The following is a 26,049-nucleotide window of genomic DNA, read 5'->3' as shown; positions in this document are numbered from 1 at the left end:
GTTATGTGCGGCAGGTTTAGTCATACCAGCTACTCTGCCAAACCAGAATGGAACCTTATTCATCATGCATGTTTGAGTGAGACAAATGATAGACAACTAGAAGCTTTGGATCCCCAAGCCTGTTCAGTGATAGGCTTCACTGTAAGGTGTTGAGGAAAATCAGGATATTTTGTTGGGGTGGGGGGAGCATCCTAATTGTCAGTACCCATAGGTCCCTCTCTTCTTGGATTACTTAGTTTTCTCAGTGAGGAGTCCTTTAATTTCCTGTATGGTTGGGGATATGATTGATATATGCATTCTAGGAGCCCAGTGGACCTGGAAATCTCATATTTTGTTATGTAGAGTTTCATGAATCCCTGTTTTCAATATGGTCTGATCCATATCTTGTGATGTAAGACAGATTTCATTTTCTGTTTAAGATTTTCAAAGATTAAATAAATCTCCTCTCTTTTCCAAGGGTCTGGGAAGTGTGTTTTTGGTGTGAATGGTGAAAGAGAAACCTAGAAGCCTAAGAACTTCTTATAAAAGTGTTCAACTAATGTCTTACTTTCTATTCCAACTTTAGAAGGATCTGGTATTCAATTTTTGAGCATTTCTCGAATTTTGTGGTACAAATTAGATTTTTTTCTCATCGGCTTCTCCCATTATAAATCTGAGTTTCAGTTATACCTTGTCTTCTAAATCAGTTACCATCTGTCTGTCTGCTCTTAGATTCTGGGGTTTGGTTGATAATATTTCTCCCTTTCTTTTTTTATTTTTTTTAATTTCTCCCTTTCTTTTTGTTGATATATGCCTTTGCTCTTCTGATGATTTTAGATGATGTTTTGTAAGGAGAGAAAAATCACATGGATTCAATCTTGTTCTACTTGTTTTAAGGATAGTATTTATTTTCATCTTCTATTTTTAACTAAACATAAACTGATTTATTAAGCCAGATACCCTCTTTTGAAACATCAGCTAATAATGAAGTATTTCTCTGGCTGTTGTTCCCTAAAATAGCAAGAGTAGAAAGACTTATCTCTTTCAATGTAATATGCTTGCTTTGAACTTATGTTGTAAAAGAATTGCTCACAACAGGCAAATGTATACATGCAGTGCTACTTCAGAACTTGCCTCAAAAACCTGTGAATAAAAAATGGCCTAGCAACTACTCCATGCCCCTCCTCCACCAGTTACTATAAGCCAAGGGAAACTTACTTCATGAGGACTAGAATTTACTTTACAGCTTTAATAGCTTGCTTTGAGTTGAGTTTGATTTTCTAACATGAAGATTAATGAATCCATTCTCTGAAAAGTAATGTTGTGTGAGCATTTGCAGTCTTTCACCAAATCAGTATTTCACTGAATTTGTATGAATCTATGTATATTTGCTATGTTTTAGGCCATTTGTAAATTGAGCATATGCTCATCTTCATAAAATTACCTGTGAGGAAGTTTTTATATATTTTTTTTCATTTCTAATCAACCAAGGATCCTATTCCTTTCACTGGTTGGTTAATTTTTGTTCTTTTGGGTTTTTTTTTTTTTTTTTTTTTTTGGTAGTTCACCAATATAGCATGAAAGCTCTTAGAAGTCAGAAATAAATCAATAAATTAGAGGAGCATATTGGACTGTGTTTATTGGTGTCATCAGGAATAGGGACATGTGAGAAGAGTTTATTGCATGTTGGAGGAATGTAAAAAAAAATACTGAAAGTAACACCTGTGAGATAAGGTTAAAGAAAGGGCCTAGAGTCATTTACCCAGAGATAAGGTTGTGATGTTATAAGTATTTTTATATGTATTTATTACAGAATATGACTGTTGCTTGTCTTTGCTGAAATCCACAGGGAAGAGAGTACAAGGGTGGCAGTACAAACGAACGCATGAAGCAGTACTCCGAAGAGTAGCCTGAAGGTTGACAGACACTGGAGTGCTTGTGATGGGACACATCTCCTTGGAAGAGGAAAGAGCTTTGTAGCAGTCTGCTGTGTCGTGAACGGTGACAGGTCCTGCCTCCAGGCTTCTACAGGGCCCTCCCGGACCTGTGATTCCTGGGTCTGTGTGTTGTAGCCTTCAGAGGCTGAGCGCGAGCCAGACGCAGCAAACCCCGGCCCTCCCGGGGCTCCCCCCGCCAAGGGAGGCCGTGCCAGCGGCCGCGCAGCAGCAGCCCCTGCACCTGCAGACCTCCCTCAGAGGTGAGCCAGGGCAGCGAGGACCCGCGGCCCCCGGCCCCCCGGCCCCCCGGCCCCCCGGCCCCCCGGCCCCGGCGGCAGGGCGCTGGGGGAGCCGGCCACGCAGGGCTCCCTCCCCGGCTGCGGCTGCGGGGGCGCGCTGGGACCGGGGGGCGGACGGGGGCGGCTGCCTCGCTGGCGCCAGGTGGGAGGGGCTCGCCGCCTCGAGCTCCGGGCTCCGGGGACCATGAGCGCCAGCGCCCGCCAGGTGCCTCCGTCGGCCCCCGCCCCCGCCCCCGCCCCCGGCCGGGTGGTAGCGACCCGGGGCTCCCCGCGCGCTCGGCGCCCGCCGCTCCCGCAGCCCGGCCCCCCGGCTCCCGGCACCTCCCGGCTCCGGCTCCCGCTCCCGCCCCTGCTCCGGCTCCCGGGCTTCCCCGGCCCCAGCCGCCGCGGCCCCCGCCCGGGTGGGGGAGGGAGAGGGGGAGGGGAGGGGGAGGGGGCGAGGGGGGCGACGCCTCTCCTGCACGGTGCCTGCGCCTCGCGGTCCTCCGCCTGGCTGCTCGGGCTGCGGCGCCTGGGCGTCCCTGCACCCCCGCCCCGCGCCCCCTCCCCGGGCCCCTCCCCCTCCCCCTCCCCCTCCCCGGGCCCCGGCGGCGCGTGCGGGAGGGCCCGGGCGGCGGCGGCGGCGGCGGTGGGCGTGCGCGGCAAGGACGCCACCTCTGGCTCCTGCGTTCGCAGGCGGCGGGCGGCGGGGCTTCTCGCTCCGGCAGCGGCGGCGGCGGCGACGGCGGTGGCGGCTTCCGGAGTCCCGCCGCCAAGATGCTCAAAGTCACGGTGCCCTCGTGCTCCGCCTCGTCCTGCTCTTCGGTCACTGCCAGCGTGGCCCCGGGGGCCGGGAGCCTCGTCCCGGATTACTGGATCGAAGGTTCCAACAGGGATGCCCTGAGCGATTTCTTCGAGGTGGAGTCGGAGCTGGGACGGTAAGGCGGGGGGCGCCCCGGGCGGGGTGGGGCGGGGTGGGGCGGGAGCCCTCGGCGGGGACAGCTCGGGGATGCGGGGACAGCTCCCGGATGCGGGGACAGCTCCTGGGATGCGGGGACAGCTCCCGGGATGCGGGGACAGCTCCCGGGAGCGGAGACAGCTCCTGGGATGCGGAGACGCAGGTGCCAGCCCCGGGGATGCAGGGACAGCTCGGGGATGCGGGGACAGCTCCCGGGGGTGCGGGGACAGCTCCGGGGATGTGGGGACAGCTCCCAGGGATGCAGGCTCAGCCCTGGGGATGTGGGGACAGCCCTGGGGATGCGGGCGCCAGCCTTCCTGCCTGTCCTCTCCCGCAGCCGGGGTCCAGCACCGAGCTGTGCAGCTCCAGTTGGGAGGCAAGTCTGGGCGCCCAGGCCGGTGCCACTGCGAGCGCCCCGGCGGCTCTGCTCCTCGAGGCCGCCGCTTCCCCTGGGTGACAGCTCCCACTGCACGTGGGCCCTGCTCTCCTGGTTGCCGGCCTTGCTCACCATTATAGCTCGCCAGACGTCTTGTTTGTCTAGTGATTTTTTGGGGCCCAGGCGGAGGGTGTCCCTCCAAACCGTGACAGAATTATTAAATTAGGTTCTTCCAACTTCCTCTCATCAAACTCTCCAAAGCAAGTGGCACTAGAAATTAAACTTAAGTACTAGCTTCCCTGCAGAGTCTGCTCAGGAGTGAAGGGGGGGAATGAATCATTTTAAGGGAGCTGAAGGCAGAATAATGAACTAGTGTGGCTTTAAAGAAAAAGCCGCACATGGGGTCTAGGCAGTGGTAATTAGCAGAGTTCTGCTCTTCTTTCATGCTGGAGTGATGTGTTTAAATTATGTATGCAAAAAGCTGTCTCTCTGGGGTTGCAGAAATGTCCCTCACCTGTCCTCTAAGGATCCAAACAGGTAGAGAACACTTTCCATGTGGATGGTGCCATACGTCCTCATGTTTTTATCCATAGAAAATAATATTTTTTCTTTCCCTTTTTCCTTTTTCCTTCTTTCCTTTCTGTTATTGGCAGGTAAGGAGAATTCTGTTCAACACCTGTTTTAGATCCAGGCCTTTTATGGGAGGGAATCTGAAAATGTAATTTCAAGTGTTGACAAGCTGAAGCATCTGTACTTAATACTTTGTAATTTCATTTTCTGTTCTTTTCGTTGGAAAGAGTTTAGCTAAGAGCCAATTAAAAAAAAAATTGCCCCTGGAGACCACAGTGCGGGATTATGGGTGTTGGTACTTGGTGGGAAGGGGTAAGGGTCACTTCACGTTCTGTGTCTCCCCACCCCCATTTACCCCAGTTTGCCACTGCTGTTAGTGACTCATGGATATAGAAGGTGTGTAAGAAAGGTAAAACTTCAGGGTGCTTGAAGGCCTTGTTGGTTAAACATTCAACTCTTGATTTCTCCTGAGGTTATGATCTTAAGATCCTGGGATCCAGTTCAGCAAAGGGCTCCACACTCCGTGGGGAATGTGCTGGAGATTCTCCCTCTCCCTCTTTATTTAAAAATAAATCTTTAAAAAAAATGTTCCAAAATACTTGGGCATTGAATAGCGTATACATTAATCTACTGCTTTGATCAGAATTTTCAGTGCTCATCTGAAGATGTGCCATTGTCTGCATTTGCTAGTAGGTTGGCAATAAATGAAGTGCTTCCTCTTTTCAGGTTGGAACTTTACTATAATTGTATGGTAAGCTTCAGTGGAGCAGTATAAATTTCTGATCAAAGAGATAATCTACTTACAATTGTTTACTTGGTGTTTTAGAAACTGCCACCTAGTAGAGGAGGTGCCTGCTGGTGCTAAAGGGACTGTCCCACCACCAGATCTAACTGCTTTCTGAGTAACATTTACCCCACAAGCCTAATTGACTCGGACTTCTCATTAGCACATGTTAACTTTATGAATAAGCTTTGCCAGCAGGAAACTGAAGACATTTCTTTAATTTGAGCAATGGAAAAATGGTTAGAAAAAAATAAACTGCCAATTGTACACAACTGTGGGATGGTAGACTTTGAAGGGAAAACCTAAGGAATTTGAAGTTTATTTTTTTAAAAAGATTTGTGGTATATTTTGCAATACCTTTTGGAAGACAAATATACATCAGTTATATATTGGCTAAGATTCTCACTCTGCTATCTAGCTGTTTCATTACCTTGCAGATCACAGAGTTAAAATATTTTGAGAAAACTAAAAATTCTTTTGCTGCTTTCAGTAGTGATTGTATTAGGTAAGTTCTCTGTAGATGGCAGTATCGGTGAGGTGCATGCTTACTTCTTTTGGCTGAGACTGAGAAATGTCCCTTTATGATCAGTCATTTTTTTTTTCAACAAAATAAACCTAAAACATAAAGCAACTAATATTACAGATATAATTACTAAGAATCTATATAACCAGAGAATGCAGAATTATAATTTTAGGTATTGACTGACAAAAGTCCTCTTTTCCTCCTCCACTAGGAATAAAGTTGAGACTCAGTCAGTGGGTTTCAAGTCTTTACTCTCTTAGCTCTCAGCCTTGGGCCAAATCTGCCTTGGTAACTCTAAGGCCAAAACATTTAATTTACTAGTAACACAGTTGTCATTAAGATGCTAAAGGAATGATGACCTTGGTGTTGTGGAGTGCCCCTGTGGTCAGTGTCAGGGTAGAGACAATCCCCACTAGATTAGGTTAATTTGAGAGTTAATTCCTCTGTTAAAATTATCTCCTGTAAGCTAGTGACTCCTGAATTAAAGAAGATTGGACATGTGACTATTAGGGCAATACCTCTGAGGGTATGTCTGGGAATTTTAGGGAGCTCAGTGAAAGCCAGATGCTGGCAGCACTGTTTTACAGGTAGCCCAAGGCCATGTGATAGCTCCTATTTTATTTTATTCTATTTTACATATATATATAAGGATATATTATAAATATATATATATAAAGGATAGAGAGGTTGAGGGGTGGGAGTGGGGTGAGGAAGATTATTTAAAGGGTATCAGACAAACTAATTTTTCTTTTTCTTTTTTTTTAAAGATTTTATTTATTTATTCATGAGAGACACAGAGAGAGAGAGAGAGAGAGAGAGAGGGAGAGGCAGAGACCTAGGCAGAGGGAGAAGCAGGCTCCATGCAGGGAGCCCAACATGGGACTCAATCCCGGGTCTCCAGGATCACGCCCTGGGCTGAAGGCGGTGCTAAACCGCTGAGCCACACGGGCTACCCCTAATTTAATATTTCTAAAATCACATTTGAAAATACTGCTTTGTTTATAGAGTTCGTCAAAAAGTTTACAAAAACTGTGATGCCCCAACAAATTCAGTTCCGCTTATGAATATGAATTGGCTGTGATCCTATTCAGGGCTCCCTATCCTAGAGAGCAGTTGGTCCTTTGCCCAGTAATTTGAGAAATTGGCATTTTAAAGGCTTTTCTAAGGGAGAAAAGAGCCTACCTCTGATCCAGATTCTGTCCAGTGGTTTGGCACAAGGAGAACAGAATTTGGCCTGGGCTGTCCTGTGGTGGGGATTTGGCCTTGTGTATCCAAACCCACGTCCTGTTTTCAGTTATTTCCCAGCTTTTGTTTCTCTCTGCAGTATGAGACTGAAAGAATGTATGCAAAATTAGATGGGTTCCCATACACAAAAGTTAAGGGAAACCAAATGAAAGATAATTAGTACAAATTCCTTATTAATTTGCATTCTACTTACTATAGTTTCTTTAGGCCAGTGAAATGCAGTCACCACCTCCCCCTCCCCAACCTGATCCGTAATTTAAAAGAGTACATTTATATGTCAGTGGAATTAAAGCAAAGTTTTATAGGATCCCTTGCTATATGTATTAATGCTTAGGAACCAAATAGATTTAGATAGTGAGACTTAGGTGTGTATAAAATAGAAACATGAAATTATGGTGTATAGATTGGAAACAAGTTTCATAAAACAATGTTTATTTTTACTACCAACAATATACTCTAATATTTCCTATTCAATGCCATTTGATTTTATTCTACTTCATTTATAATATTTGCTGAATCCACGTGATCTCACTAATGGATTGTGACTCAGTATGAAAATGCTGTTTTAGGCCACAAACCTATATTATGGCCAGATTAAAATATTAGGCAAACCCCTTTTGAAAAATGCCTTGCAGACCAACTGGTAATGCTGAGTGGTCTCCATTTGCACAGCTCTGTAGAGAAAAGTTCTCCTGTCTTTGTCTCTGAGTTCTCCCTGGGTTTCCCTTCCAAACATTTTGGAAAAACTACTGTCTCCCCGTGATCTGCTGGGTGCAGTCTACTCTGAAATGGCTGACAGGGACAGGAGGCCCGGCCAGGAGCGCCTCCCCTGTATAGGCGACGAATTCAGAGGACTGAACACTTGTGCATTCCACTTGGTAACACTTCACTCTGGCTCTGGGTAATGGGCGGCAGGTACTTCCTGTAAGGAAACCTGAAAATCAGCATTTTCTAACAGCAGGGCTCCAACCAGTGCCCTTGGCTGGTGAGGAACCAGATCCTTCCTTCCCCATCCCTCTCTTTGTTCGAGCCCCTTCCTGAGCCATTTTCAGCCAGTACTTCTCAGACCCTTGGTTTTCCCCCACACTGTCCTTTAGGACCCCCCAGCTTATCCAGAATATACTACTGGTTATGGATCTCCTGCCACCCACACTTAATATCACTTAATATGCACTTAATATCTTAAGCTCATTTGGGGATCTGACTGGGACTTAAAAATGGAACTGTTTGGTCCCTCTGTTGTTCTCTGGGCCTCCAGTTCTTTTCTCAGGCAGTTGGCTCAGGAGCATGGTGGGATCGGAGGCGGGAGAGTAGACACCCGGGTCCACATACTTCAACACTGACTGTAAGCGCCCAGAAGGCAATCTGTGGATGTGGCTGGTTCACTGTCATGTGCTCAGTGCCTCACCCAGTGCTCTGTACCGGGCAGGTGTTCATCAAATGATTTTAAGGAGAGTGAGTGAATGATAATGAAATGGGCCAGACATAGTGGGCATGACCCCAGGGAAAGGGAAATCTGGTGACTTGTTTATCTTCTCCCTAAAATTTGTGCGACCATAATCTCGTTTGTGCTGGTTTTCTTTCTTCACAGTGGGAGTCCTGATAACTGTCACCTCTTTTAGGTGTTGAAAATAATGCTGCTTTTCTGTTGGCAGAGAGCTTTGTGGCTCTGAAATGAAAAGGATTCAGTTTCACCTTCACTATCATTTTGCCACAGGCATCTCAGAATTAGGAATTAAATCAACTTGAACATAAAGGCATGAAATGCCTCCAAGCTATACCAACCACTAATACTAATACATAGTAAATGTTAAGTTAGGGAATCTACTCATTGTAAAGAACCTTAAAATTAAGTGATGACTATGATAGGATCACTAGTTTAAGAACACACTATTTTTTATGTTTGAATACTGTTACAAGGGTAAAAATTACTCCAAATTTGAAAAAAAAAAAAAAAAGACACAGGTGCAATTTGCTTCTAAATTGTTCTAGAGAACATTACTCAACCAAAAAAAAAAAAAAAAAAAAAAAAGAAAGAAAGAGAAACAAAACACTAACCACAAAATAGCTTCAAAGAATTCTTGTAAACACTTTACCCTCAGAATATATGTATGTATTTGTATTTGTAGTAATGCATTTGAGACTATAGTGCCAAGTGTAGCCTTTTCAACTACTGGTTGTTATTTTTTTATGTTAATGTTTCTTGTTTGTTTGTTTTGCCTAGCTTTATAAGTAGTTCTCCTTAGACTCCCTTTTGGGACAGCTAACATAGCTAATATATTTAGTAAAAACTGTATTTTTAAAATTTCAAGGTAAGGTTTATTCTGCAAAATATATTTGAGTTAATAAATCATATAAATCAGGCGAAAGAGTAACTTTATGTGTAATCATGAAATCAATAGCAGCTAGAATGAGGTTTTACTCAAACTACATTAGTCTTTTTTTTTCGCCTCTTTAATAATGGGTCATCTGAAAATCTCTTAATTCCCATGGCTTAATTAGGAAGCTGTATCTAAATATTGATAGTATACTGTGAGCACATAAAGATTATGGACTCCTCAATACAGTCCATTTTAAAATTCTTACTGCTAACTGGGGGCAGTGGGTATCTGGATGGTATAAAATAGTGAAAGATTTGGGTGGAAGATTGTCCTCAGTAATCATATCAATGGTGAAGAGCAAATAGGGAAAGAAGTTCTGGACAGAGGGTGATTTATTAACAGTGGGCAAAGCTCTTACATGTGGAGCTTTCTCTTTTCCTTTAGAGCAAGATTTCTTAATCGTGGCACCACAGACTTTGGGGGCCAGATAATTCTTTCTGTAGGGGCTCTCCTGGCACTGTAGGGTGTCTAATAGTATCCCTAGCCTCTACCCACTAGATGACAGAAGTAGCTCCCCCAAACCCCCAGGTTGTGACAACCTAAAATGTCTCTAGACATTGTTGTGTGTTACTCCCTCCCCCTTCCTGTTAAGAACCACTGTTTCAGAAGCTTGAAGCTAGTCTTTCACATGATTTTCTTTTAGTTTTGTAGAAGGTTAACAAGAAGGAGGTTGATGGATTGAAATCATTTAACTTTGTTGAGTATCTGCTATAACCAAATGTTTCTTCCATTTCTAGGTTAATGCCATTAAGATTTCTGTCGTATGTGCATACCACCTGTGCTATAATATGCTTAATATTTTTTTGTTTAAAGTATTCCATTTGTTAACCTAAAGTTATTTATTGAAAATACTTATTTTCATTACCTTGAAATTAAATTTCATTATTTTGTATTTATGCCAGAAACAGAAGGAAATTATAAAAATAAATTGCAGCAAAAACAAAGCATTTTTGTTAAACGGGGGCTGTGAATGTTTTCTTGCAGAAGGCTCCAAGCCTGAGGATTGTTCTCTTCTTTTTTAAAAAGGGAGATTATCAAAGATTAGCAGGGTTAAAATCATAGTAGCATAAATTGAGGATCTCTTTTGTGATTAATCAGAAAAACTGAAAAATAATTGAAAAGAGAATAATGGTCTCATTTCTTGATTCTTTGTTATTTAATTCAATGTCTTTGTGCCACCTTAGTTCTGTTATAGGTCTGACCCTTTGTGTACCTATGAACTAGGTGATGTATGTTGGTAGCTTGTGTGACCAGGCAAGGAAGCTGGAATATGATGGATAGAACACTGTATACTGACTTCCAGTTGTGTAGTTCACTGTATACTTTACAACAATAAATTTAATATGAGATAAATAATACATAAAACTAATATGATATAGAGCTCAGACAGTCACCACAATCTAAATATGGATAATTCTGATTGGCAGGATTGAGTTGTCTTCGTGGGAGGGGTGGACCTTGAAATTCAGCAGAATTTTAACAGGTAGAGCTTTATTGAAGGACATAGCAGGTGGAAAGTACATTCTAGGGATGCCTGGGTGGCTCACTGGTTGAATGTCTGCCGTTGGCCCTGGGTGTGCCCCTGGGGTCCAGGATGGAGTCCCACATTGGGCTCCCTAGGGGGAGCCTGCTTCTCCCTCTGCCTGTGTCTCTGCCACTCTCTGTGTGTCTCTCATGAATAAATAAATCTAAAAAAAAAAAAAGTACATTTTAAGAAAAGGCAAAAACTGGCAGAAAGTACATTCTAAGAAAAGGCAAAAACATGGAGGATACACATTTTATTTTGCAAACTTTATAAAACATGAACATTGTCATGGCATTTAAGGTTGGGAGGGTGAGTTGATGTCAGGCCAAAGAGAGCCTGTAAAAAAAAAAAAAAAAGAAAAAAAGACTGTATCTCTACTAGTTAAAAACCAAAACTAGGTAAAGTAACCATTATGAGAGCAAAGAGTGGCTGTAGAAGCAGCTGCATCTTGGGTTGATGTTGTGGGACTCAGAATTTGCCATTAACCCATAAACCAGGGCGTGAGTAAGAGAGAACTTACCCTGTTTTTTAAAAAGGAAGGAAGAGAAGGAGGGCAGAAGGGAAAAGAAGGATTGAAAGAAAGGAAAGGAAGAAAAACACCTCCCACAGCCTATGATGAGATAAGAAAGGGGAAGTGGAATTTAAGCAATTGAGATCAGTTACCTAGACCTGGTAAAGAGCCCGTAAAGGAATAGACACTTAATATTTTAGGCTTCGTGAGCCCTGTGGTCTCTGCGGCTATTCAGGTCTGTGATGGCTGAGTGAAAACAGCCATAGACAACACAGAAACAAGTCCACGTGACTGTGTTCCAATAAAATTTTATTTATGATCATGAAATTTGAATATAATAATTTTCACGTCACAAAACATTATTCTTCATCTGATTTTTAAAAAACTGTAAAAAGTATTTTTAGATTGCAGACTATAAAAAAACCAGTGACTGCCGAATTAGGCTCTTGGCCTGTGGTTTGCCAAACTCTGGCCTAGAATGTCAGTTCAAATTCTACCCCTCTTCAGTTACATGAGAACTTCAGGTTAAAATGATATCAAGACTTCATTTATTCAAGAAACCACCTTGAATTTCCCTTTCATTTTGAAAATGTTAACCTGATACCAGTTTTTCAGGTGGACATAAGCTTTAAAGCATACTCATCCTTTTTCTACATCTGTTGAAACTGAAACAGTTACGGTTTTTACCTGTGTAGCAAGTTGGCTAGCTCTGTTCATCATTTATGTTTTTGAAAATCAGTGTTTATATTGAGAGATTATTTCTTGGAGGTTAATTTATTTTTTATTTAATAATGAAATAGGTTTCAGATCATTCTATTGTATTTGAAGTGACAGTTTAAAAATAATATGCTAAATAATCTAGTGATAAGAGATTCACCTCTAACTAGTAAAGTTTAATTAATTTTTTCTGTTGGCTGATATATTAGCCACATGTTGAATAATCCTTCTATATGCCATGCATATAGCTCAGATGGACTAATTTAAATTGGGACTCTGTTTAGATAATCTTTTGAAAAAGTAGAATTGTTCTTGTTTATATTGAATAGACTTAAGTGCTAAATTAAAGCATTTACTGACATTTTGACTAAAGTAGGATGTCCATATCTAGGGTATGCTTGAAGAGAGTATTAGAGAATTTATTTTTAAAAATATTTCTAATTTTTGCTTTCAATTTTGTTTTTGGATGTTTTAAAAAACACATTACAGATTGGTTCAGTAGCACATGTATTGCATCTGCAGGTGCATGAATATGCATAACTTTGGAGCATGTTCTTAAAAACGTTTCAGTTGGATGATTATTGGATCAAAGAATGGTAGTTACAAGTGGAAACTAAGTTTCTTTACTATATTTAAAACACATTCTATTTTTTGAAAATGATTTTAAAGCAGATACATAGATAAAAACTGACACACAAAAAAATCATGTGGCAAGGTGTGTCTTTGTGCAGACAGAGGAAGTGGGTACATATATGCACTTGTTATGCTCTTAAGACTGATAAAAGGGTTTGATAAGAGCTTACTGCAGTTGTAACCAAAGAAGTCACAAAGCAGAAAACAGAAAAAAGAGAAAAAAAATCCAGCCTGCCTGTCAAGCAGAAGGCTGAATGAATTTTGTTTTTCTTTATTGTTGAACCCCAAATTCATATCATTTGCAAGAATCTCAATTTCAACCTACCTGCTTTGTGGTGAATTTTGCCAACTGCTGCTTTATGCAGCTGAAGTGTTTGGTGGGCAGTGCTTGCAGAGTTGAGATCCTTAGTGCCGGGATGCCGGGCTTACCCCTGTCAACAAATGCGTTGTCATTGCTTCATCACTTCGTAAGTCATGCTTCAGGGTCATACGGTCGAAAAATTCACCAAGTGCAAAAATGCAAAATAGTTCTTAAAAGATAAAAAAGGCTAGACTTTAACAACCCTCTGACCGGAATGATCTTCTAGGAAGGTAATGGATATGACATAGATTCTTAGCTGTTTTCTCTACTGGTTTGTAGTAGCCTTCTTTGTTAAAAGTGCACTTTCTTTGATTTATGTCATGATTATAGACAGAATCTGACTAATATTACAAACCAGAACAAAGAAGAGTAGGCAATCACAAATCTGTTCATTGTGATCACATTTATTGCTACCTACAGTGCAGTATTTCAACAACTTCTCTTTACTTCGAGTCCTTATGGACTGTTTAATAGTCCTTTGCTTGCATTTTAGCCATCATTGCACTTTTTACTCGGTGTGCCTCACGTGTACTGGGGGCTACTTAGTGACTCTTTTAAGTTAGTAGGTGACAACCTTTCATTTGGTGCTCTGACAGCCGTATAGAGTTGCTGTTTAGGTGTGATGATTAGTCCGTGTAAGTTTGGTCTTTGGTAGGGTGTAAGTTTCCTATTACCTATTCATGCAAGTGAATCTTATATTTTTTTTCAAAGCTCTCTGTTAGGATAACCGCTGAGAAAATGAGTCTATATTATTAAATGTGACCAAATTCACAATATGTAATTCAATAAAACAGCCTGGCCTAAAGTGTTCTCAATCATAATAGGCCTCTAAAGGTTTCTTGTGTGAGTGGAAACATTTCTAGTGGCTCCTATGGGACTCTGGGTCCTTCCTTTCCTTTTTCCCTCAATGAGAACATGAAGCTAATAATCAGTGAGAGAGGCTCTCCTGAGTGTCACCTGTAACTAGAAACAAACTAACACCATAATAAACAAAGCTTTTCCTGTATACGTATGACATATGACGCGGCAGTGAGATAGAAAGCTGACGAAAGTATCAGGATCATCTATGGCAAACCAGCACAGTTCTTTCAGATCTGGAAATACTGAGGAAATGAACCATCAGGACTGAGCAGACCCCCCGGGGGGGCAGTCGGGGGTGGGACCCAAGCCAGGAGCGGGCAGCAGAGTGGCAGCCCAGGGTCCTCAGGGAGCCACAGCCCAAGGCGGCTGCTTCCGGGGGCAGGGGCTGCAGGCTGTTGTGAACAGCGGTGGAGAGAGTGAAGAGGACTGCCGACTAAGGCAAGAGGTGAACTGGGTGCTTGGGGCAGGGAATAGGCAGGGGCAGATGGCTACTTGGTGGCCCTGTCCCTTTAGGCGTGACACTGAGTGAGCTTCACTTAGCCTTGTTTAAGAAATGAAGTACATCCTCCCAAGGTTGCTGTGACGGTGAAGTGAGACCACGTATGTCACACCTGAGCTCTGGTGCTGGCACAAAGCTTACTGCCATTCACCAGAAGGGACGTGAGGTGACAGTTTAGGGGGTAATGATTCCTACAGGCATCTGTATATGGGGAAAACCTTAGGCTAGCTTCTGGGCCCTTGTTAGTCTGACCCCAGCCTGCCTGCCGGGGTCACTCCCCACCACTTCTCTTCCTAATTACCAGTTTGGAGCTTGTGGTACAGCTTCTGTACCTTGCCAGTTATCTCGGTAGTACGAGATGATCACACCAGCAGGACCCTGAGGTTCAGAGGTTCAGAGGTTCAGAGTGTTCAAGCGGCTTGTTCAAGCTCCTGCAGCCTCAGGGACCTCTCCGAGATCTTCGTATCTCTGTGGTGTTGTCCATGAAACTCTCTCGGCCTGAAATGCTCTTGTCCTCCTGCTCCCTGCAGGACAGGACCTCCCCCCAAGGCAGGGGGTGCTTGCTGCCTCCCTGCCCTCCTATCACTTCATATGCTTATTGTCTTACAGGTAAATGCTTTGTGGTCTTTACCCTGTATCTCATCCATCTTTTATTCCAATTACTAAGCCAGTTCTTCATCAGCTCTCCCCCACTGTTACCTGCCCCTGTGAGTGCTTCATAAGTGTTTGTGGAATAGTGAGCACATAAATACAGGAATGCATGAATATTGAAAGAGTTAGGTGAACAGCAGCAGAAAAACAGGATTTAAATCTCTCCCTTTCTTCAAGATGTTTTTCCTTTGTAACTCTGCTAAACCAGCAGGAAGTTAAGGAAGTTACTTATGCAATGACTACGTCCATATCTTTTTCAGTGTGAACTGTTGTGGGCTGGGCCTCTGACCCCTTGTTCACTGCTGTGTCCTAAGCGCTTAGTGCGATGCTTGGCACATGGTAAGTACTTAGTAAACATTTGTTGGGTGAGTGAGTGAGTTGTGCCAGAGGGGCTTCTGTAGTTGAAAGTCCTCTTGAAACTCAGGGGCTCTGGTCTTTTGTCAGTCTACTGTCTTGAAGGGCCCCATCTCTGAGTGATGGAATAGTGTGACTTTCTGATTCGGTCATTTACCTCTAAGGTCCCTGACAGCCACAAGCATCTGAGCATCTGTGTTGTCTTCCAGTTGAATTCTCTGAATGATTATCTGAGATCTTTACTGTGTGTTCAGGAGACAGGGCAGGTTTTGGAGTAAAGTAGGGCTCTAAGCTTCAAAGCCTTTGTAAATGTGTCAGAGGATCCTTGGATAATTTCTATCCTCCTTCTGTGCTTTTTAAATGCCTCATCTCTTGTTAGAGACATGTATTTAGTATTATATTTGCTCATTTTTGCTTCCATTAGTGAACTGTACAGATGCTGACGACGATTGTGGTATCTAGGACAAGGTTTTTCTCAGGAAGGATGCTTCCTGGCTTTTCCCCACTCCTCCAGTTTTGTTTTTGAAAGGAACCATCCTTTTAAAAAAGCTTGACTTGTGATTTGTTTGTGGCTGTGTAATCGATTAGCAATGTCCTGTAACACAGTCCTGTAACATGCATCTGGTGAAGGAAGAGCTAAGGAGATAATTGTGAAGGAGATAAGAATGTAAATAGTCTTCCCTGTGTTTCTCTTTATTTGGGATTGTTATTTTAAAATGATCTATTGAAGTGTCTCATGCTTTAATCAGAAATAAAAATAATTCCTGGACATAACTTCCAGGTAGGGTCATTAACTTTATGTTCATGATTTGTTTGCACTGTTGAATTAATTATCCTGGAAAATTTGTATGTCTCCATCCCTGTTTTGACCAGAGCGGCCAGGGAGTCTGGTGAAAGAAAAGCTGTGTAGGAGGGAGAGGCAGAGACAGGGCTGAAGGGCAGAGGGCAGGCCACCCTTCACCCTGGTCCACTTCTTGTTTTCAGGGCCCATTTACCCCTCAACCCACAGGTGCCTCTCTGTCCTTGCCTGATTTCTCCATGTCCCATTGTGCCACCAGAGCCAGGGTCCTTCCCACCCTTGTTATGGACTGAATATCTATCCTCCCCACCCCCCACCCCAAGTTGCTAGGTTCAGGCCCCAACTCCCAACATGATGGTATTGGCGATAATTCAAGTCAGACAAGGTCACGAGGCTGGGGCCTTCCTGATGGGATCTGTGCCCATACTGTCTCTGCCATGCGAGGACTCAGCAGGAGGCAGATGTCTGAAATCCAGAAGAGCGCTCTTAGCAGAAGCCAGTCGTGCTAGCCCCTGATCTTAAGCTGCTAGCGTCCAGAAGTGTGAGGAAATACTTTGCCCTTGTTGAAGCCACCCACTTTATGAGATTTTGTTCTGGCCGCCGAAGCTAAGACAGCCTTTGTCCTTCTTCCCCACTTTGATGTCTGTCTGACTGGTCATAATCTCCGAGTTTGCTTCCTCGGCTCAAAAACTAAGCTAGGTTAATCTATGCTAATATGGCAAACAGGGTTTGAGAAAAATGATGTGCCTTTCCTTTCCCAAAGGCCCACCGTTGTTTCTCTGCCAGGTGTCGGGAGATGTAGTCCAAAGACTCACTTTGCAGAGATTATAGCCCCTGCATTTGGTTTATCTGGGATGGCGGAGTGGACTCGGAGTTGCTCTTTTTACACATACAAGAGGGCTTCCTAGCACACTGCCTTGCTGACCTTGGGCTGGGACACTTGTTCTGTGGTGATGCTCTTCCTTTCCTCTGCCATCTAGACCCTTCCGCCTTGGCATCCCCTGTGTGTCCATACCTGTTGGCTCTCCAGGGGCCAGTGCCTGCCAGCTCCCAGCACATTATTTCCTCAGCAGCTGGCACAGGATTTTTTTGTTGCCAGCTGGAAGCTCAGCTATTAAAAAATAAAACTTGGCCCATCTTGAGTATCATATGTTTCCATCAGGACTTGGATCAGCGTCTTGGCACAATGCACAGTCACTTGGACACCTCTCTAGGACTGAGAACCCGGTCTTCTTCTAGGTCTGGGACCACATTTTCACCTGCTACGCCAAATACAATTTCCTTGAGAAACCTGTGATGTTTATGATTAATTGAGGGCCACTTTACCATCATTTCATGTGGTCATATTGAATTTATTAACCTCTACAGTGTTTCTTCAGCATTAGGTTGCCTGCTCTGATAGTTACTGTCAGTTTCATATGGTAAATTGTAAATTCTCAGAATAAGGTTCATGTTTCTTAGGTTAATGAGCAGCTAACACACAACCCTCAAATGGTGGACATTTACTGCATAGCTTCACGTGAGCTGAGGAGATCCAAGAGCAAGAGATCTTAGTAAATACTTGACGAGTGTCCTTGGTATTTCACATGCTGAAAAGAACGTTTGGTAGAATGTTTTTTATATCTGCAAACAAAAGAATAATTGGGTAATTTAAAATAGTTACTGTAGCTGGGTCTTTCTGTATAATTCTTACACTGCTTTGCTTATAAGAAGGACATTAAAATTAGAAAATATTAATCATTTTGTAGCTTTGAGATCTTATTTGCACTAACTTCAACTCTTTGTCATGAATTCATTAATTTTTTATTCGGAATAATGTATTCTTCCCTGGAAAGTTAAATAAGCAGGCCTGGGATTACTGCAGCTTAACTGTGATTCAGAAATAAAGAGTCCTGGAAATCACTTACTGGTATTAAAAAATGTATACAGTAAGGAGGATTTTAAAGCAGTCTGTACTGTGTGTATACTGATAAAGAAAAACAGCACATTGAAGAGACTTCTTATATTTAAATGATGTCACTGTTAGTCATACCAAAAAAATGTATTTCTCTAATGTGGTACCTAGATGGTAAAGTAAAGATTGTCTTCTGGTTTCATCATGTATTTCTTTAGTAGCTGGTATGAATTGTCTGGTATCTATGAGATGTCTATTGTTAATGAAGGTTTTAAATTGTAATGAACTTCGCTTCCTTCATCTGTAGAATGAAATAGTAGTGCCTTTCTTACAGGATTATTATAAGGAATTTTAAAAGGTAAATTATATGGCTATATTAAACACAGAAAGCTGTGTACATAGTGCAATGATACATTTTATTATTTGAATAATAAATTTTTTTAACCTCTTAACTCCAGACTTTATTTAGATTTCACCAGCTTTTTCCATTAATGTCCTCTTTCTCTTCCAGGATCTAGTCCAGACAGCCACACTGGATTTAGTTGTTATGTTTTTCCTGCCTTCTCTGATAAGTCACCGCTTCTCAGTCTTTCCTTACTTTTCATGACCGTGACAATCCTGGGGAGTGTTGACAGGTATCCTGTAGAATGCCCCCCTCAATCTGGATTTGTCTGTCTTTTTACCACATGATTAACTGTGATTATACATTTTTGGAAAGAATACCATAGAGGTGAAGTGGCTTCCTTGTCCCATTGTATAAGGGGTGCATGATGTCGCTGGTGATAGTACTTTCACTACTGGTGTTTGTCAGATTTCTCCACTCTACAGGTACTGTTTATCCCTTTCCCTTTCTATCTAGTCTTTGGAACTAGGTCACTAAGTCTAATGGACTCTTGGGAAGGAGTGTGATTAAGCCCCATCTCCTGGTGGGAATAGCGTCTGCATATATTATTTATAGTTCTGTAACGAAGACTTGTAAGCTATTATTTTATCACTTAATAAATCCTTAATACATAAAATAATAAAGCATCTCAAATAATTTTCCAAAATTCTTGTAACAATATACTGCCACTATAGATCTTGCAAGACAGTGAGAAACTTTGGATCTGGTAGAAGAAGCTGTCCCTGGAATTTTGTGCTTAGACAGTGAAGCATATTGGAAATGAGGACAGGAGAGATGCAAAGGTAATGGTTCTCTCCTGTGCTCAAAAATAGGCGTAGTGGGGATCCCTGGGTGGCGCAGCGGTTTGGCGTCTGCCTTTGGCCCAGGGCGCGATCCTGGAGACCCGGGATCGAGTCCCGTGTCGGGCTCCCGGTGCATGGAGCCTGCTTCTCCCTCTCCCTCTGCCTGTGTCTCTGCCTCTCTCTCTCTGTGTGACTATCATAAATAAATAAAAATTAAAAAAATAAAATAAATGGCAATTCGCCTTTAAAAAAAGAAATAGGCGTAGTATGTCAAACACTTAAGTTATGAAAACACCAAAGATCCTGTGATTGTTTCCTGTGCCTGGATCTACCTGGATCTACATCTACATCATTTATAAGGTTTTGGCTTAGATTTGCAGGAATGTAGAGTGGATACCACCTTAGAAATCAACCGGTCTGGTGTTTCTTTGTACAGGTGAAGAAATTGAAGCACAGAGAGGGCATATATCTTCCTCAGCACTCCAGAACTGGTTTGCACAGGGACAGATGGTAACTAGATTTATAGTGAGCATCATTTTGTAATGTATGAAATATCAAATCACTCTGATGTACCCCTGAATTAATAGGGTATTATATGTCAGTTATACTTTAATTTTAAAAAAGAAAAACCATAACAAAATAAATCACCTTTATTTGTTCTTCCTAACTCCAGAGAATTGGAATGTTTGAGCAGATGGCTTGATTAATAGCATAACCGAATTTTTTTTTTTTAGCATATCCGAATATTTAGTAGTACTTAAGAACTGGGAAAATTGCATGGAGGTGTTTTTGTGCCACCGCATGTTATGCGACCAAGCCTATTATCTTATTGACACTATTGACTCAAAAATAAATTCATAGGAAAGATATATTGGATATTTATTTTTAATTTTAATTAATGCTAATAACACCTGATTTGCATTGAGTAAATATTCTTGTCTTTTTTCCCTTCCCTAATAATTTTACTGACTGACTACTGTGGGGGGCTGGCAAGTTAGGTTTTCAATTCTTTTAGCTGATAGGAAAAATATTTTTACTTACTGTTGCTAGAAATGGCAGAAGTTGTTATTATCAGTAAGAGGGAGAGTTATGAGAGTGTCTTACTTGTTTCATTCACCTGCCTACATCTAAGCCTGGGCTGGAGTGCTGCACTCTTCATAGCAGTTCATGCCCTATCTTTGCTGCTCTTCGTGGTCCCCCGTTCTCTGACGTGGGTCAGCACTGCTGTTTCCTTATTCCTCTCAAACAGCTTCTCCTTGGGCCCCTTCTATCTGGTTCTTATCCTGATTCTTCCATTAAAGGGACGGTTCAGTTCCACCTCCCAAACAGATTCACTGATCTCACTGATGAAACCTCCGAACTCCCTGTGAATCTGTTAATCACAAATTTTCCCTTGCCTTTTTTTTTTTTTTTTAGTTTTACTTATTTATTTGAGAGAGCACAAGGTGAGGGCGAGGTGGGGGGGGGGCAGACCGCCCGCTGAGCAGGGAGCCTGGGCGGGATGGGGGGCACTGGGCTCCATCCCAGGATGACCTGAGCTGAAGGCAGACATTCGTTTGCCTTCACCGCTGAACCCCCTGAGCCCCCCAGGGCCCTTCCCTTGCCCTTTTTAAAGTGATACGACTGTGCTTCCTGTGCGGTGCGATGCTAAGCATTTGTGGATTCGTATAGGAGGTTTAACTCACGTAAATACAACTTACCACAAAACTGGTGTCCGTGTCTGTCATAATCACCTGAGGACGGTTACCAATCCCAGGAGTAAATGGTTCTCACAAATAATTGGAATTTGTATGACCTGTGTTCCGCCCAACCATGTTTTTAGTTTTTTCTGTGTTGCTGTTTATAAAGAGCCATCACTGTTGATGGTTTTTCTTGCCACGACGAAGAGTTAGGGATTCCCAGTTTCACTCCATAGACCTCTGGGTTTTAGTACTACATGAAGCTCCTGAAATTGCAAGTTAGATTTTTCCGTGTTAAGCATTTTTCTGAGGCAACAGACCATAGCTTTCATCAAAGTTCCTAAGATGTTTAAGGAGCCGTGATGTTCAGGGTTCATCTACACACGTATTCTTACATAGACTCAGAGCAGTTGGCTAGCAGACTTCATTCATTCAGCAGACTTCTTTTCTCTCTTTTGCTGTCCTTCCCAGTTCCTCTGTATTCCCCACATAGCGCCTCCTGTATTTTTATATTCCTAGCTCTTACCTCTTCTATGCTCCCTTCCGTTAGTTAGGATGCTGTTAGGTGCAGGTGTAATTTAACAAATAGACATTGAAGCACCAAAAGAAACCTGACTCAGATTGCCTTAAACAATGGATTTATTGGCTCAACTAATGAAGGACAGAGATTGTTCAGATTTTACATGTGGTTTGACTTGGACCCAGATTTATTTCTCTGCATTTCTCTCACCTTTGCTCTCCTTCCTACATGTATTGCCTTTGTTCTCCTGCCAGCTTCCCTCATGGTAGCAAAAAGCAGCAGTTTTAGTCCTGATGTTGACAACCAGTCATCATCATCCAGTCCAGTAGGCGCTTCACTTCCTTCTATCATTAAATAAGCAGAACCAGTCAGGTTAGCCCGGGGGATGACTTAAGCGTGGTGTTACCACCATACCTGGATAAGTCACAGTGATGAAGGGGAAGAGATTACCATATTTGGTTTATGTCAATCAAGATCTACTTTTAGGACTTTAGCATTCCAACTTGGGTGTGGGTGTGGATGCTGGTAAGAAATCTGCTGAGCAGCAACTAACAGTATTTATCATATCCCTTAAATTATGTGGGGTTCTGACACACAGCTCCTGGTGTTTGACTGCAGTCATGTTTTGGAGATAGGATTTTACTGCTGTAGAAGTTGGGAATACACTGTGTTATGTGAAGAAAGTTATGTGAAACCTTAGTTCTTGGGATGTTTTACTAGTCAGAGATCTACCAGAGAAACAGAACCAACAGTGAACACACACACACACACACACACACACACACATATGCAGGTACTTTTTTATTTAAATATTATTAATGTTAAATTTTATTTACCTGTTTACCTATTAAACTTATTTATTTGAAGGCATTGATTTATGGGATTTGGAGGCTGCTAAACCTGAAATCCCAAATGCAGGCAGGCAGGCAGGCAGGCAATCTGGAAACTTGGGCAGGAGCTGATACTGTAGTCTTGAGGTAGAATTTCGTCCTCAGGGGACCCTTGGTTTTGTTCATAAGGCTTTTCAACTGATTGGATGAAGCCCACCCACATCACAGAGAATAATCTCCTATGCTTAATGTCACCTAATTGTAGATGTTAATGAGATTACAAAATACCTTCACAGCAACATCAAGACTAGCGTTTAATTGAGTAATAGCTTAGCCAAATTGGCACATAAAACTAATAATCATCGATGTTATTATTGTAACACCAAAGAAGGCTTCTGTTATTAAATAAATTTGAGAAATGTTATATTAGACATTGTTCTAGGCTTTTCATTCTTTAATATGCTTAAGCACATTGTGATTTTTAACTATTTCTTTAACTTGATCAAGGACATTTTTTGTTCCCCTTAAGACCTTCTCACTGGACTAGTATTTCACAGAACTCATTTTGCAAAACATTGGATTAAACTAGGACTAGGAAGAAGGAGTTTACTATAATTATGGGCAGTTTTATTTATATGTCTCTGTTGTTTGTGCTCTTAAATTTTTAATGCGTATTCCTCTTCCTCTGTTAAATTATATGCCTCTTTTGGCATTGTGTCTTCACAAAGTGGAAATTCAATAATGTTGGCTGAAATATTTTTAGATAAATGAATGGTTGTTAAGTCTTGGGTTAATGATCTTTATATTTGCTCAGAGCCATCACTTTCCCTTGACAGACATTAAATGGTAATAGCTTTAAAATGTTTGCTGCTCTTTGGAGGTTTTCTCATTGTGGAGAACCAGCTAGTAAGATGGAGCTGGTTCTATGTCATGGGCATAATAAGCCTCATCTTACCACTTCACTTTTTAATGTGACAGGCTATAACTTTGTTTCACTTAAAAGATTATTTAAGTGGACAAATTATTTAAGAGAACAGAACAGGTTATGGTCTGAAAGCAACTCTGCTCGTTTTGTTTGTTTTGTTTTACTCCTCTCACGGTACCCAGCACGTTGTCTTACTTTCGTTGGTGTTTGGTATATGTCAAGCCTGACTCTTAGAAGAGAAAAAGAATTCCTCTTAACTTGGCTTCAGTTCCTTCTGTTTGTGATGATCTGTTATGAGATCAAACAGCTGAGATTTGCTCTCAGCCTGTAACCTCTCATAATGTCCTGTGGTCTAGAGATGGTCTAGAGTCTAGATGTGGAGTGAGTCCTGTCCAAAGACCACGCCCAGTAATCAGATCACGTTGAGGGTAGATCCACTTGCCTGGAGGGGAGTGGAGCAGGCAAGACAGGAGTGTTTGTCCCCTGAATGTCCTGAGCATATGAGCTATTATCTTGGATCCCTTCCAGGTCCTTTGAGCTGTTTCCTATATAGGATAGGAGCCACCCTAACCTGTTTGCATAGATGTTGTGAACAAGGAAAATCACTCTTGGAAAACAAATCAAAATTTAAAGTCTGATTGAATTAGAGGGGCACCTGGGTGGTTGCAGGCAGTTAAGCGTCTGACTCTTGGTTTTGGCTCAGGGCATGATCTCTAGTCATGAGATCAAACCCTGCTTCAGACTCTGTGGTCCGTGGGGAGTCTGTTTGAGATTCTCTCTCTCCCTCTCCCCCTGCACTTCCCCTCTGCGTGCTTTCTCTCTTAAATAAATAAATCTTAAAAAAAATAAAGCGTGATTTGATTAGAAAGGCTCTAATTGTATCTGAAGAGGTTATTTTAAAATAACCAGTTTTGATTGAATTCAACATTTTGTGCAGGCATGAAAAACTGGACATGTTCATTTCTTTTCCTTGCCATACAAAAGAAAAAGATACTTCAAAGGTGTCATTGGTCATGGAGTTGGGATAAAGCCCAACCTTATAAAACTTAAAAGCGTTCTTCCTTCCAAGGACAGAGACAACCACAAAATTATCTGTGCTGCTTGAGACAATAGCCTGAAAACTGAAAAGAGCTAGCCTTAAACACTTTTTCCCAGATTAAAAATGAATAATCTAAATATTATTGTTATTTTTAATTTTTTATTTCAATTCAACTTAATTAACATATAAGGTATTACTAGTTTCAGAGGTAGAATTTAGTGATTCATCAGTTGCATGTAACACCCAGTGCTCATCACATCCCTGCCCTCCTTCTGTGCATTACCCAGTGACCATATCCTCCCACCTCCATCTCCCCTCCAGGGACCCTCAGTTTGTTCCCTAGAATTAAGAGTCTCTTACAATTTGCCTCCCTCACTGATTTCATCTTATTCTATTTTTTTCTCCCTTCCTCCGTGATCATCTGTTTTGTTTCTTAAATTCCACATATGAGTGAAATATATGGTATTTATCTTTCTCTGAGACTCCTTTGCCTTTGCATAATACCCTGTAGCTCCATCTACATGGTTACAAATGGCAAGATTTCGTTCTTTTCGATGGATGAGTAATATTCCATTGAATATATACATCACATTTTCTTTTAAATATTGTTTTATATATAATACAATATGTAAAATATCTACATTTACTATAAATATAATATATTTAAACATATTAAATATCTGAATAACTATAAAATAATAAATCCGGGCAGCCTGGGTGCCTCAGCGGTTTAGCGCTGCCTTCAGCCCAGGTCATGATCCTGGAGTCCTGGGATCGAGTCCCACGTTGGGCTCCTTGCATGGAGCCTGCTTCTCCCTCTGCCTGTGTCTCTGCCTCTCTCTGTCTCTCTCTGTGTCTCTCATGAATGAATAAATAAAATCTTAAAAAAAGTTAAAATAATCATTTTGATTGTAGAAATTTTGGAAATGACAGATAAAAGGCAGGCATTAAAAATTACATTTAATCCCATTACCCAGAAATGATCACTATTCACTCTGTACTTAGTTCTTATTGTATTCATATATGTACGTGTAACTGTTTTCACCTAATTATTTAGCTCCCCAAATAATTATTTTATTTTTAGAGCCTTAAGGTTAATGTTATAGAAGTTTATGAATATATTCCTTGTTGATTATTAATATGCTTTTATATGATTCATATAAAATATAAAAATACATCTTATATGTTCTTTTTTTTCTCCCACCTTCCAACCTTGTTAGAAGGACAAACTCTTTCTCTCTGTAGCGTTCCACCTGTTCTCTCTTTAAATCTCAGGTCGAATTCGTAGGTTTTCAGGATGATTTGAAAGTTATCTAGGTAAGTTGGTGGGAACAGGTGACTTGGGGACCCTACTCCTCCGCCATCTTGCTGCTCCCCCTTGTATGTTCTTTCATCGAATGTACAAAATCACACACAGTAATGGCAGCTGATCTTTAATAGGTGAATACCGTGAGCTGCATGCATTACCTGTATTGTCCTCAACCCTCACAATGAGGTGCTAGGTAGGTATTGTTTTTTTTTGTTTTTTGTTTTTTTTGCTTTTTTTAAAATTTTTATTTATTTATGATAGTCACAGAGAGAGAGAGAGAGAGGCAGAGACACAGGCAGAGGGAGAAGCAGGCTCCATGCACCAGGAGCCCAACGCGGGATTCGATCCTGGGTCTCCAGGATCACGCCCTGGGCCAAAGGCAGACGCTAAACCGCTGCGCCACCCAGGGATCCCCTAGGTAGGTATTGTTAACCCAAGGAAGCAGAGGCCGGGGGAAAGCAATAATTATTTATGTTACGTAGACAATAAGTGCCCGTGGTCGAGGACTTTCTGGTTATCTGACTCCAAAGCTTATACTCTTAAAACTATCATATTATCTCTTCTGAAGTAAATTTCATGTCAAATTTATCAGGTCCCAGACACAATATCTAAGACATGAAATTATGAGCAAACTGGCCATGCACACAGATTTGACATTCAAGACTTGACAGTGGTGATTCAGAGTGCTTTCACATTTCAGAGGGATAGTATGACTGTACAGTCCAT

General features: G+C 41.9%; 1 protein-coding gene across 6 annotated transcripts in view; it reads left to right on the top strand.

Annotated features, from left to right (window-relative positions):
- Window positions 1-26,049, top strand: part of CAMK4 (calcium/calmodulin dependent protein kinase IV) — a 270,420-nt gene that overhangs the window by 73,300 nt on the left and 171,071 nt on the right. For 3 of the 6 annotated variants that reach the window (XR_013359229.1, XR_013359228.1, XM_077861491.1), the window contains exons 1-2: window positions 2,395-2,420; window positions 2,891-3,132. Coding sequence is in view for 4 of the 6 variants with exons in the window: in XM_077861491.1 (XP_077717617.1) it covers window positions 2,400-2,420; window positions 2,891-3,132 (263 nt within the window). In the remaining 2 variants the exon portion in view is untranslated. Of the gene's footprint in view, window positions 1-1,828; window positions 2,177-2,394; window positions 2,421-2,890; window positions 3,133-15,099; window positions 15,129-26,049 lie in introns of those variants that run through there. The other 3 variants (XM_077861519.1, XM_077861509.1, XM_077861527.1) reach the window with 2 other exon arrangements.

This window comes from Canis aureus, chromosome 2 (genome assembly GCF_053574225.1).
Source record: "Canis aureus isolate CA01 chromosome 2, VMU_Caureus_v.1.0, whole genome shotgun sequence".
In the NCBI taxonomy this organism is placed as follows: domain Eukaryota; kingdom Metazoa; phylum Chordata; class Mammalia; order Carnivora; family Canidae; genus Canis; species Canis aureus.
Note: the sequence above shows the minus strand (reverse complement) of the source record. Positions and strands in the feature narration are given on the sequence as shown.